The sequence below is a fragment of the Dermacentor variabilis genome, chromosome 4 (genome assembly GCF_050947875.1).
Source record: "Dermacentor variabilis isolate Ectoservices chromosome 4, ASM5094787v1, whole genome shotgun sequence".
In the NCBI taxonomy this organism is placed as follows: Eukaryota; Metazoa; Arthropoda; class Arachnida; order Ixodida; family Ixodidae; genus Dermacentor; species Dermacentor variabilis.
Window position 1 is genome coordinate 160,520,657 of NC_134571.1, and position 13,079 is coordinate 160,533,735.

Sequence of the window (13,079 nt, forward strand, 5' to 3'; positions counted from 1 at the left end):
CTAGCGTGTAATTGATACTTCATTAAGGTCGTTGCGTGTTTGTGTTGTGTCTAGCGGGAGCGAGTAGCGTAAGAGATGACACTGGAGAGAAGGCAGTGAGCGAAGTCCGCGAAAAGTAATTGGGGATAGCCATATTGAACGTCGACGCCATGTTGAATAAAGCCTGCGACTTCAGTTGCTCAGCCGCCAGAAAGGCTTGTGTCGTAGCATACCGCTGGGCGTATTTGGTAACCACAGCGATAAACACACATTTTGCGGAAGTAAACAGAGGTAAGGGACGTAGTTAGTTGGCCGCCCTTTTCAAGCTCTGGCATAGTTTGAAAAATGAATGTGGCGAAGTATGACGCACAAAATAGTATATGTCAACCCAAACGAATCAGCTTGGTTATACTTGCGCGACACGCCATGGTGGCCTGCCACCAATACATCATGAACTTGCAGCGATGAGAGTTTTCATTGCGTACTTGAGAATAAAAACGAGCACATCAGAGACGTCCGAGGGACATTTCTAGGGTACAAGAGCATAACCCCCCCCCCCAAAAAAAAAATCACGAATATAAGCTTACGAATATGGGCGTCGTAAGATCGAGCACTACGGCGCTTGTTGATCTTCTTTAGGATCACGTCAGCATTTCATTCAGCGTTTATTTCTGAGAAAAAGAGTTGAAGGCGCCCGTTTATTTGCATCACAATGACAGGCGTAATCAGGCAAACATTGACAGCATTTCATTAGAGAGTGCCTATCTACTCTGTGGAGATTACGCATGACAATGACAACAAACGCAGAAAACTGCTTACATCGATTCGCACATACATATGATTCGCATAATTTTTTCACTCATTGAATGCAGTGCATTCTACGGTGTCATTCTTCGACAGATGGTACCGATTTTCGCGCAATGAGGATTGGAACAAATTGTCTCACCTTCCGGCTGTCACCTTCCTCCTACTGCCAACATTCCTTCCCCTCCGTAGTTGCTTAGCTTTTATTGGGTTCGGCTGCTAATCACGAGGTCTCGAAATCGAACCCCAACCACGGCAGCGGTATTTCAATGGGTGTGAAATGCGAAAACCCGCGTACTTAGGGTTAGGCACACGTTAAAAAATCCCAAGTGGTCTAAATTATTCTCTAATCCTCCACTATGGCGTGCCTCATAATGAAATCGTGGTTTTGGCAAGTAAAACCTCATAATGTGTTATGTAACATTCGTTAAGGATGTCCTGGGCAGTCGCACAACTCTTGAATACAATTAAGCGTCAGGAGTTGTGCGCGAGGTCTTTGAGTATGTGGATAGCCTTTATGGCGCTACATTGCGGCTATATAATAAAGGCGGAACGGCAACATGATAGAGAATGTGGAGAACACACAAATCCCGCATATATTACTGCACAATAATTTTAAATATCGTTCTTGCTTCACGCACGTGGATAACCGCCATAGGAGACTACTTTGGAAACTAACTGCAAGTACTGTATATGTCGTACCCAATGGTGTACCTGGCCTGGTGGCCAGTAAATGGAGACATAATATTGCGAACAGCTTCGGCTATAGCATGCTAACGGACGGCGACACAAACTGAAGTGACTAGTGCACGAGTGGAAAAGGAACACTAAAGACGCTACAAGGACAAGCGCCCAGTTGGATGTTTGCGCTTATCCTTGTCGCCTCTAGTGTCCCGTGTCCACTCTTGCGCTAGTCACTTTAGCATGGAATACCAACTAGCGCGGTCTCACACCCTGCGACGACACAGGAACAGTTTGCTCAACTCTTGTATCGTGACTTTTGTGTTAAGGTGAAAAACCAACTTATCCATGTATATGTCTTAATGCTTAAGCACATCTAGATTTGCAGCTGCGGCGGTAGCCCATGAGTGCGCATTGTAATGTCGCCAGTGAAATAATTGTGTGCACCTTAACGAATTCGATAGTGGAAAATCAAAATCCGTCCACGACGGCGTCTCTAGTAGACGCTGTGCGATGTTCGGACGTTAACAATGTGTGCCGACTGAAGAAAGGCTGCCCCGAAGTAATTCTGACGATTAGGCTAGCTTCTTTACTCCGTAGAATGAAAAAAAGGAAAAAGAAAAGGAAAAGAAAATAAGAAAAAAAAAGAACTGCATCAAAAGCCCAGAATCAACCATTGCTCGTCGCGACTAAACACTCTTAGGATGACGAGTAATTTCTAGGCGACGAGCGAATACGCTTGATCAAGAACACTGATAACACCGGCGGGACAAGCATTGTGGCGAAGTTCAATGCCCAGGGATAGCTTTTATTTTTTGTTTGTTCGGTTGACATCATCACGCGTCACCGCGGGAAGTTTGGAAAGTTTAAGATTAGTACGCCACGTGGCACTCACGCGAACTAAACCCTCCTGTCCAGAAAGGTTGTTGACGGCCACGCAGCACTTCTTGAAGAAATTTGTGCATTTGACGTAACGATTCGGAACTTCATTTTTACGGCATTTTTTTCGGCATTCTCCTCCGATTTTGGTGCATGATCTAGTTTTACCTGCAATGTAGAAATACTCATTTAGTTAAAATCACACTTAACTATTTAGGATACAGATGCGTGGGTGTAACTCAGAGTCTGCAAGTCACTCGTAGTGTATAAAGGCTCTCACGAATTTGCCGAAAGCGGCGTGGAACTGCGGATTTTTCAAGATGTGTCAGGTAAGGCAGTGACATATCGTGTAAGCTTGCGGCACAGGAACGTTCCACAATTGTATTTTGGTTTCATTATTTGCTTAAATGAGTGACCCGTAGATGACATCAGCAAATTTCGAATGGTTTGTGTACCTCTGACGACCTTCAAAAACTGTGCGCTTAGAGTTGACTGCGGCTGCAGTTTAAAGGTGAGACAATTTCTCATACGCAGTCAGCGCGCGCCACGGTTTGATCTGCAGAAGTCTTAGGGAAGAAGTAAATGATGCGAAATTGTACTAACGCTAATCGCATATTATGCAGCCTAGAATCCTCAATACCGCGCTCTTAAGCTGATAAGCAACTTTTATATACTGAAAACAAATATATGTTTATATTGTAATAGTAATGTGTTTCTATGTTGGGGGGCATGACGATTCTTAAGATAAGCAAGTATATAAAAGGAGAAAATGTGGCGCCCTTGTCTCTTTGCAGCTATGTGAGTATTCAGCGATATCTCGCCCGAAAACTCCAGCGTCCGCTTTCTCTTCTGTTCCTTATCGCCATTGTAAAATACTGAATGACCCTCTAAATCAACACCTTGTTATGACGAAAGAAAGAGCGTCGGAAAGAAGAGGGTCGCCTGGCGGGAGTAGCAGAGTATTAGTGACGCAATAATGGCGAATTAAACAGTGATCGACTGGGCGCCTGGCTCAACGGGACGCGTTTTCGTACTATTCACTTAGTGTCTTGAGCGAAGAAGAACCTGGACTTACGGACGTTGCAGCATACATTACTGTCTTCGCAGCCACCGAGTCGGAGCCGATATTTTGGTTCACATTGATCGAACTTAATGCATTCATGCCCCAGGAACTGGCACCCTTTAGACACCCAGGCAGCTGTTAAGAGAGACAAGACGTCAATTAGAATATCAAACAAAAAAGGGCCGGATAATCCTGATTATTCTACTATTAAATCAGCCTAATGCATTTCTTTGTGACCTTAGCTGTCCATATTCATATTTTGGGAATCACTATATGTAGCTTTTATGGGTTACAAATTAGAACGAATAAAGATGCAACTTTTAAGCACTTCTTTAAAATTGCGTTAATGACAGTCAAGTGAGAACCAACGACTTTAATAGGTTTTTACCACAATAAACATGAAATTTCACACTCTAAGATTGTACTAAAAGCGCGCAGTCTGTTGGCCAAACTTGTGTAGTCTTCCGTCGTAGATGCTGAGCAAATGAACTTACTTAGATTAGCTTTCCAGTTCATTAGGCGAATACTGCGTTCAACGGTGTTTATTTTCGGTGGCCATTCTTGCAGAGGTTCGGTAGTTCACGCGTCGCATATGAGGGACAACGTTCTGTAGCGCTGGGCGTATTTAACAATAATTTACCGAGATGTTTTTGACTCAGAGTAAAAAAAAAATTCTATGCGGGATATCATAATCAAAGGCAACCAGTTAATATTGGTCACTACTTTGCGGCCGGCAAATTATGCACGTAAACTTGGACGTAATCTCCAAAACCAACACGTCGCATAGTGGTGCTGTCCTGATGATTCCGTCGTTGTCATCACGTCGCGTTCATTCATTGTGGTCAATGCTTCGTTCAAATGCAGTCGTCATCCTGCTCACGTATTGACGGTGTAGACGTCACTGTGTATAGGTGTCAACAATGGTCGTCAAGCAATCGTGCTCATACTGTTGTGATGCCGTCGTGGTCATTTCATATTCGTCATCGCAATGTCTTCACGACGCCATCGTTGCACGAGCGTCATCATTCAAGCATCTTAATGGCACAATCATCAAGCCGTTGTCACGCCGCCGTCAGCATGCCTTCATCGTCATTGCACTGTTGTACAGCCACAGCCATTATACAGTTGTCATTCTAATGCCCGCGTTTCTTGGTTATCATACACTCGTCGTCAAGCCGTCTGAGTCGTTCCTTTGTGATGGTGTCTTCGCCGTTCTATAATTTATAATCGCTCGTCGATTTCCAGATTTTTCATCGCAATGTGGTCAAGCCTTCGTCTACCTATAGTTTTCGCCATTCCAGCGCTGTCATCTCGTTGTAATCATTCTGCTATCGTCATACAATTATTGTCATTCTCTTGTCGGCAAGTCATCTTCGCCAGTGCGTCAACATCATAAATTCATTGTAATTGTAAGGACTGATGTGGAGGTAGTTGCCACGGCGCTAGAAGTGATTTCAGGCGCCATATAAGACACGGGCAGGCGCACTGTGCGCCAGTCCGCGTCTATTTGTAGTCCATGTCATATTTTGCGCCAAAAAGCATTTTTACTCATCGTCAATGTGTAGCAGTCATTCCGTCACCGTCATTCCACCGTGATTATTTATTCGTTGGCATAATGTGAATCTGCACGACCTACAGCTACAACTTTAGGTTGAGCGAGGGTTGTCCTAGTGAATATGATTGAGCGTGGTCTTGCATGTATAATTGCAAATGAATGTTAAACGAGAAAAGCATCAGACGTAAACAAGGCCGCTATTGTCTGGATACCTAGAAATTCTCGCGATACTTGTCTATGCGCTAGTATAGTAGCCCGAAAGCTCCCTAGCCCTACCCCATTTCACGGACGTCATAGGTGAACTTAGGTCACCGTATTAGGGTCATAGGTCACCGTAATGTTCAATAAGAAGTTTGAGGGCAATAACATCGTGCCAGCGCACGGTATGCTGTAGGTGCGAGCGAAGACTTCCGATGGTCTGCTGAGGACTGCGGCTTGCGGCGGTAGTGCCTTCTCGAGCTCAGCAGGAAGAAAGGTGGGGGGTTTCGCAGAACTATTACATCAAAATCTTGCCTTTCCATTGAGTTGGAAAATTCGACTTCGCCCGGCCATCTGCTAGCCGCCTGGTTAGCTGAGATGGTAGAGCGGCTGCACCGGAAAGGCGGTGGTGACGGGTTCGGGTCCCGGACCGGGACAAATTTTTCTTTGCTAGCGAGGCTTCTTTTTTGAGGAACCCGTATGGGTTTCCTTTGTAGCAATTGCTACGAACAGGTGCATGTTTGATTTCCCCTTTATTAGTTACTTCTTTCCACCTTGCAGGTTTCCGCTTAATTATTAGATATCATAACGTGGGTATGACGACGACAGTATGGCTACGATGGCGTTCCAGCGGCATAAGGATCGTGGCATGGCGACGAATGTATGAACACAGCAGCGCAAAGATAGCAGTACCATAAAACATGTATGAAGACAACGGCGCTACGACGACGGCAAGACTAGAGTCGGATGACAAAGCTGATGTAACGATGATTAGAAGGCTACGGAGGCATGACGATGACGGTCTTTCAACGGATGCATGATAGCGACTGTCTTACGACGACGGCATGAAAGAGTCGGCATTATCCTTATTGAATGACCTCCATATAATTACAATGGGAGGAAGAAGAAAGGCTGATGTCGGTCGAACGACGAAGGTATAACAGATATGAAAGGATGCTACTGAAGCGATGAAAATTATAAAACTACTGCCTGACGAAGACAGCTCGACTACGACTCTGTGATGACGATGGCGAGATGACCACAGCATTCACAGTCGGATGACAAATATGCTACCACTACGATGCGACGACCACAATGGCATCACATCTACTAAGAGATACCTAGCGGATCAAGCTATTATAAAAGTTGAACTGGGTCTGAGTTGAAAGTGTAATAATGACAGTATGCTGACAGTGATACTCCGAAGCTGGAATGACGATGACTGAACGGCCACGACGGCATGACTAAGGCGGTGTGACAAGGAATGCATGGCGACAGTATGGCGACGATGGCATGACGACGACGGCATGACGAGTGTCGGATGAAAAAGCTGTAATTACGAAGATGTAACGAGACTGACGGCATCACGACCACGTGCTCGTACCTAGTGGTCGAAGATGCTAGACAGCTCAGGCCACTGGGTTCGGGTGAAAGGCGTGACGATGACAGAATGCCGAAAGTAAGATCACGAAGAAGGAATGGTGCCGATTTAGCTACTACGACGGCGTCACGATGGCGATGTAAGAAAGAACGCGTGATGACTATATGACTGCCATCACCTGACAATGATGGCATTTTATCTAGCGGCCAAAGCAAGTAGACAACCTGGGTCAATGGTTCGGCGTGATAGATAGATAGATAGATAGATAGATAGATAGATAGATAGATAGATAGATAGATAGATAGATAGATAGATAGATAGATAGATAGATAGGCTCAAAATAGCTGATGTAGGAAAAGAATGCTATTCGCATTAAAACAGAAAATTAGACCTCTAAAATACTGCAGATGAAAACGGAAGCTTTTTTCTGAAAAAAAGAAATTTTGACATAAATCATCGTAGATGACTGTCGAGTCAGCCACAGTTTTCTAGCGTAACCAGCTAGATATCTATGTGCCATCAGCAGACAGACAATGTGGCCATCTCGCTGCCAACCATAATGCAACATGATACCAACACATAGTATATCGGGCTGTCTTCACTTCACTTGAAACCGCGGAGCAAATCCCACTACCTCGAGCGCGCTGGTTGCAAGTTCGTTACGTCAATCATGCGACCGCATTCGACAATGAAATGGGTGTGGGAGATGGGGCCCCATTGCTTTAATATATTTAAGGCTACATAAGACATCTGACATGGCGCGTTCATTCTCCGGGATCAGTCATCTATGAAAGCACACTATCAGACAACGTAGTGCCGAAATTATCTATCGACGCATACAGCCAATGCCACATACGCACTGCCGTAAGTTGTAATCTAGGCTACACACAAGCCAGCAAGACCTATATTCCAGCAATTCACAATCACACAATCGTCCATATTTTCTACTCGCCAAGACAGCGATCAGCAAATAGCTCGTGGCCGCAGCCGGTGAGATACATAGGTCGCTGAGGATGTAGCGCTGTCTGCTGTGCAAAATCATCCAACTATCCATTGTGACCAAACTAGCTAAGAAAAGTGAAAAGCCTACTCATTTAAAACTTACGTGTCACAATCGACAATTATTGTGGACGACAAAGCTCATCTGTCTCTAACCCTGAAAGCTACGGCATGCTGTAGCAATATATCGTATATGAAGTTTCAAGTGAAATGCCGCGAAAATTGTACATTGATTTTGCCATTGTAATCGCTGTCAAGTTGAATACAGGTCAATGTCACTCACGTGACGCAGGCTGCGGAACCTTCCAAGCTCCTTCTGTTCCTGCAAGTATGTTACATGAGAAGAATTTTAGCACCATGACCTTATTTGCATTTTCTTTCAGGTAAACAAGAAATAAAGAGTGGGTATAGACAAGGCATCTCTGTGCAGGCCCGCCGCAATTAGCAATCTAAGCGCTACAAAGTACGTGCAAATCTTACGCGATCGATAAAAGCCTGCATGCTGTTTGTTGCCGCTATTATGAACTCGCCTTGTGGTACTAGAAAATTCCTTTCATACTGGCAGCAACATGTGTCACTTAGTCAAAATTTCAAACGCATAAAACAACGGAAAGAGAACTAGTACAAGATGAATGAATGGCTTTTGGTGTGAATGACGCTTGTTGTTAGGTGAGTGGGTTCATAAAGCTTAAGAAAAGATGTGCTCGTCGGTGTCGATGCCCTATCGTCCTTGTGTTTCTGTGGCACAACATCTTAACATTTTGGTGCGCTAGGCCCCTCATATGTCACGCGGTATATTTAAGACTTTCAGATATTCAAACGAGATTAGAGCTATTTCGTATCTCTAGACACCGCAGGCTCTAACTGATTCCAGAACATCTGTGCTACATTGACCGTCATCAAGTACGACAAACCCTTTCATTTGGTGCACGTCGGCAGGACCCCCATGTCGGAAAGCCAGATTCACCCCAACCCCGGGACATGCCGTTTACGTAAGCTTGTTGCGCTACTTTTTACAGGTGCTAGGGAGCACAGGTAATAATACGGGAATAAACGTACTGCTAGAAAGGCGCGGTAAAGGTAATTATATAAATGACCACGCTGTGGAATAGATGTGACCATGATGTAGGCGTTCCAGTGGAAGTAAGGACGCGCAGCTTGTTGTAATTTGCCATTGTCCAGTCTAAGTGAGAAAAAAGATTTTTCCATGTCTAAAAAAGATGCTGCATGCAACAACAAAAAAAGCAGGTGCGACGGGGAATTCAACGCGAGACAACAATGTGACTAACAAAGGCGAACATGCAAGGCCGCCGCAGGAGCTTGCAAAAATGCTTCTCCAGATGGGATTGCCTACTTCCTGGAAACTGTTTGGGGGTGTGGCACATCATTTTTGGTGACACCTGCGTAGTGAAGGCCGATTCTCGCACAGTTTACGTACATTCTGCTCCAACGTGTGATGCTTAACGTATTTAACGCCTTGAGCTACTTCAAAACGCCTCATTCATTAGAATGACCAGCCCTCAGCCTCGCTAGCACTGATTTCCGTCGTTACAGCACGTTTGTTCTCCCTCAAGCTTGCGCAGAGTTCCACGTAGCACATTTGATAAAGGGAAGGTGTGCCTGCATGATAAAAAGCTATGAGCATATTCTCACCGCTGTATTCTGAAGGTGGCGCGGAAACTTGTGGAATTAGGTCGTGTAAGAGCTTTCTCTATGCAAATCCGCCATGTCTTGAAGAAGGCAAAGTAGATTGTGGTCTTCACAGAAACAACCAGTATATTCAGAAAAGCTTGTGTTAGTATATTTGCCGGGGGTTTCATTCTGTATTTTTTTTTCTCATTCAAGAGGTGCACATACACTGTGACACATCCCTAGTTACCCAAGTTGGTGCACCGGTTGGTTTAAGACACCCTTCCCACAGCACAGCAGCCTCGATGCTGTTAAGCAGTTACGGATGCAGAAAAATGTGCTCCTAAAAGCGCGTCAATTTCCCAAAGATTCCTAAACGCACTGAAAACATGACCTTTCTGGTGTCCGTGTCATGCATGTGAGGTATGCAAGGTTTCAGCGCCCTTGCTAGCCCTGCTTGCAGCGTTGATTCTTGTCGTTCTACATTAATCATTAATATGCGTTGAAGCTTTGGTAGTGGTCGTCGAGCACAATTGCATTCCCGATTTTCACTCTTGAGACGAGCTAGATTGTGCCGAACAAGCGACCAAAGCTGGGAATTTTTTGAATGTATAACTGCTCTAAACAACATGAAAATGCCGAATTCTGAATGTAGAATGTGGGCCAGACATTAAAAATTGTGGGTGAAAGTAATAAATACACTCACATTAGAAACCTAAACATAACGCTGAACAGCTGGTAAAAACCGTGCAAATGTTCACCCTTGAATGTAGTGCAATGTGTCCTCTGACATAATGCTCGTGTTTTCATTGCATCACAAATTTTTGTTTCTGCGCCTTATTCCCAAATGGCATGCTTCTATTTCTTTTTTTTAAGCGGTGACGTGCGGGGAACGCGAAACTATTTTTGCGCAACGTAGACGCCCTAGGCGGATGTACAGTGTACCAAAATGGGTGTCAAAAATCAGTTTTATCGCAGTTACAAGACGAAAGTGATTCTAAATGTCCTTGATTTTCGAGTGTTACCTAATAATTAACGCCATGTATCTAAAGAACTGTTTAAACGCACTGAACTTGACAAGAAGAAATCATCGCTCGCGGGTGAATAATTTACATATAAAGGTGTGTTCACAAAACAGTGAACCCGGAAATATATGTTTTGGTGAAGTTTGAATTTGTGGGCATTACCTCAGAGCGCTGCACCTTGGCATTCTCACGGCGTATGAGTAGCAGCGACTCAGTTTTTCTTCATGATGTTTTGTTATGACTTGATTTCTTGCTTTGTTTTTTGTGTCGATATCGTAGTTGTGAAATGTATGTACCTTGTTTAGAATGGGAATTTATTAGATTTTCCACTCCTGTAATAGCCTGAGAAAGGCTGACAGTATCAATAAATGAATGAATGAATGAATGAATGAATATACGCAGAAATTGCCTTTCATGGCCGGATTGATGGGCAGATATTTTCAATTTTTCTTTTCATGTTCGTGCTGTGAGTAATTTGGGGACGGATGGCATTAAATTACAATTCTTACGTGCTCGAAGGGATATGATTAGTTTAGAGAGCGTGGGTTTTTGAATTCTTTTATTTTGTTCTTCTGATACAACTTTTGTTAATGGCTTACCGATTGAGGCATTGCAAGTAAAAAAAAACGCGCAAATAAATTACCAAACCAATGCTCATTGCATCGAACAAAAATGGTCAACATCTATTTGAAGTGAACTTGGAACTTTCGCGTAACCAAAATGATTGAATACTATTCTTCAAAGTTGTCAGCATTTCTGGTGTCATGGTCAAGTCATAGATGAGTAAAAGTCCTGGTTTTGGTCTGAAGATTTCACAATTTGTTGTAATAAATATTTAAACAAGTACACGCCACATGGTATCGCAGAAAAAGTGGGGTTCCTTTATGTAGTAAATTAGAAAATTCACTTACTTTTATCAGCGTGAACACAGGAGGCAGAACAAATAAGAAATGTCATATATCGAATGCGGGGAATCTGTTTAGGTCCATGAATAGTGAAACCATGTTCGAATGCTCCAATCTACGATACGTGTACCGAGCTGAGCAAAGACATGTGGTAGAGCACATTACCATTTTGAAATCACGTCTCCATTCCCAGAATACACGGCCGTTAAGGATTCCGAATACAAGGTTCCGAAATAATAAATGCATTCACTGGTGGTAAGCTCGAAAATTGCTTCTCGAAGGAAATTATATAATGACGTCACTTACCAAATGAGGTCGTTGGTATTTCATTTGTTAATGTAGGTTGTCCCGATGCGGCGCCTCCACTTTGCTTTATTGGTGCACCTTGAGGTATTTCATTTCCTGCAGATATGACGACTCCAAATTCTCAGTAAAGCACGTATTTTTTCGAACGTCATAAATATAAGAACAATCCAGCTAAATCTATGTCGCTTCCCATTGCACTAAAGGGCGCTAACGGCGGCTAAATATTTTAGTATATATGAAATTTTTATTCTGTGATTGAAATCGTTGTGTTTACAAACATACCCCTTTGCGCACACACACACACACACACACACACACACACACACACACATATATATATATATATATATATATATATATATATATATATATATATATATATATATATATATATCAGTGTCTGCTTCAATGGGTTGGTAGGGTAAATGGGTCACGCCGCTTTGAGCATTTCCTTGGTTTATTACTACATATGGCATTTCTTAGTCTTGCACACTGTATAAGGATGATGTTTGGCCTAACATAAGGCATCATTCTCGACGCAGAACTGTAAATATATCTTGTAATTATCAACGAATTTTTACATTTCAATGTTGTTTCAGTTTTTTAAGTAAGTGCGCCTGTTCTCAGATATAACATAAAGGGGGATAATTTCATTTGGTGATTGTATTTCAAGTATTGCTGCCTTCAAACGGTAGGTAATAAATGTTTATTTGTGCAAAGATAACCCCAGGAAAAAATTTCTTCTGCCTGAATGGATGTTTAGTAACACTTTTTCCGCAAATGTGGATGGAAATGTGCTAATGGTTCACATTCATACTGTTCGCAATCCGATGCTCTACAGTCTTCAAAAGGTTCACTTTAATCTGGCGAGTAGTTTTCAGTAAAAAATATATCAAAATATTTAAACATGGAAAAATTTATATTGGAAAAACAAAATTTGAATTTTGCACGTTCACCACAGCCGTTAAAAGCGCTATAAACTCATGCACAGTTTGAGTTCTTTCTACTTCATTCCAGAACCTTTTCATGAAGTGTATTTTCCTTCGAAATTCAGTGCTGCCTATGGTGCTACAGAACTCTGCTTTGTCATTCCTGCCCTTACCAAGACAGGCGAGAAAGTTCTCATGGAATACACAATGTTCGATGTTACTTGCACGCGGAATTGCACATTAGGCCGCATTTTGGAAACTGCCCACTACACATAGAATTTCGGCAATATGTGTACACAAAAATAAATAAAACAGGAATAAGCAGTGAAAATACTACAAATATCAGTCAAGCAGTCACGTTGAAGCAGTAAAATGTAGCAGCCCACTTACAATAAATACTAGTAAACATATTAAAAATATTAGTAAAAAATATTAATGTAGCAGCCCACTTACAATAAATATTAGTAAATTTATTAAAAATATTAGTAAAAATATTAGTAAATAAGAAAATAAATAGTAAACTATCGCAGGAGACGAAAGATCTGATCAAGAAACGCCAATGTATGAAAGCCTCTAACCCTACAGCTAGAATAGAACTGAAAGAACTTTCGAAGTTAATCCACAAGCGCAAGACAGCTGACATAAGGAAATATAATATGGATGGAATTGAGCATGCTCTCAGGAACGGAGGAAGCCTAAAAGCAGTCAAGAAAAAACTAGGAATTGGCAAGAATGAGATGTATGCG

At 42.7% G+C, this 13,079-nt stretch overlaps 1 protein-coding gene across 1 annotated transcript in view; it reads right to left on the reverse strand.

The window, feature by feature from the left end:
- Positions 1-2,272: 2,272 nt before the first annotated feature.
- LOC142578397 (uncharacterized) overlaps positions 2,273-13,079 on the reverse strand; it is a 41,100-nt gene continuing 30,293 nt past the window's right edge. Inside the window, exons 4-7 of the mRNA XM_075687789.1 lie at positions 11,405-11,500; positions 7,823-7,861; positions 3,419-3,541; positions 2,273-2,511 (exon numbers count right to left, since the gene is read on the reverse strand). Coding sequence (XP_075543904.1) covers positions 2,273-2,511; positions 3,419-3,541; positions 7,823-7,861; positions 11,405-11,500 — 497 coding nt within the window. The remainder of the gene's footprint in view (positions 2,512-3,418; positions 3,542-7,822; positions 7,862-11,404; positions 11,501-13,079) is intronic.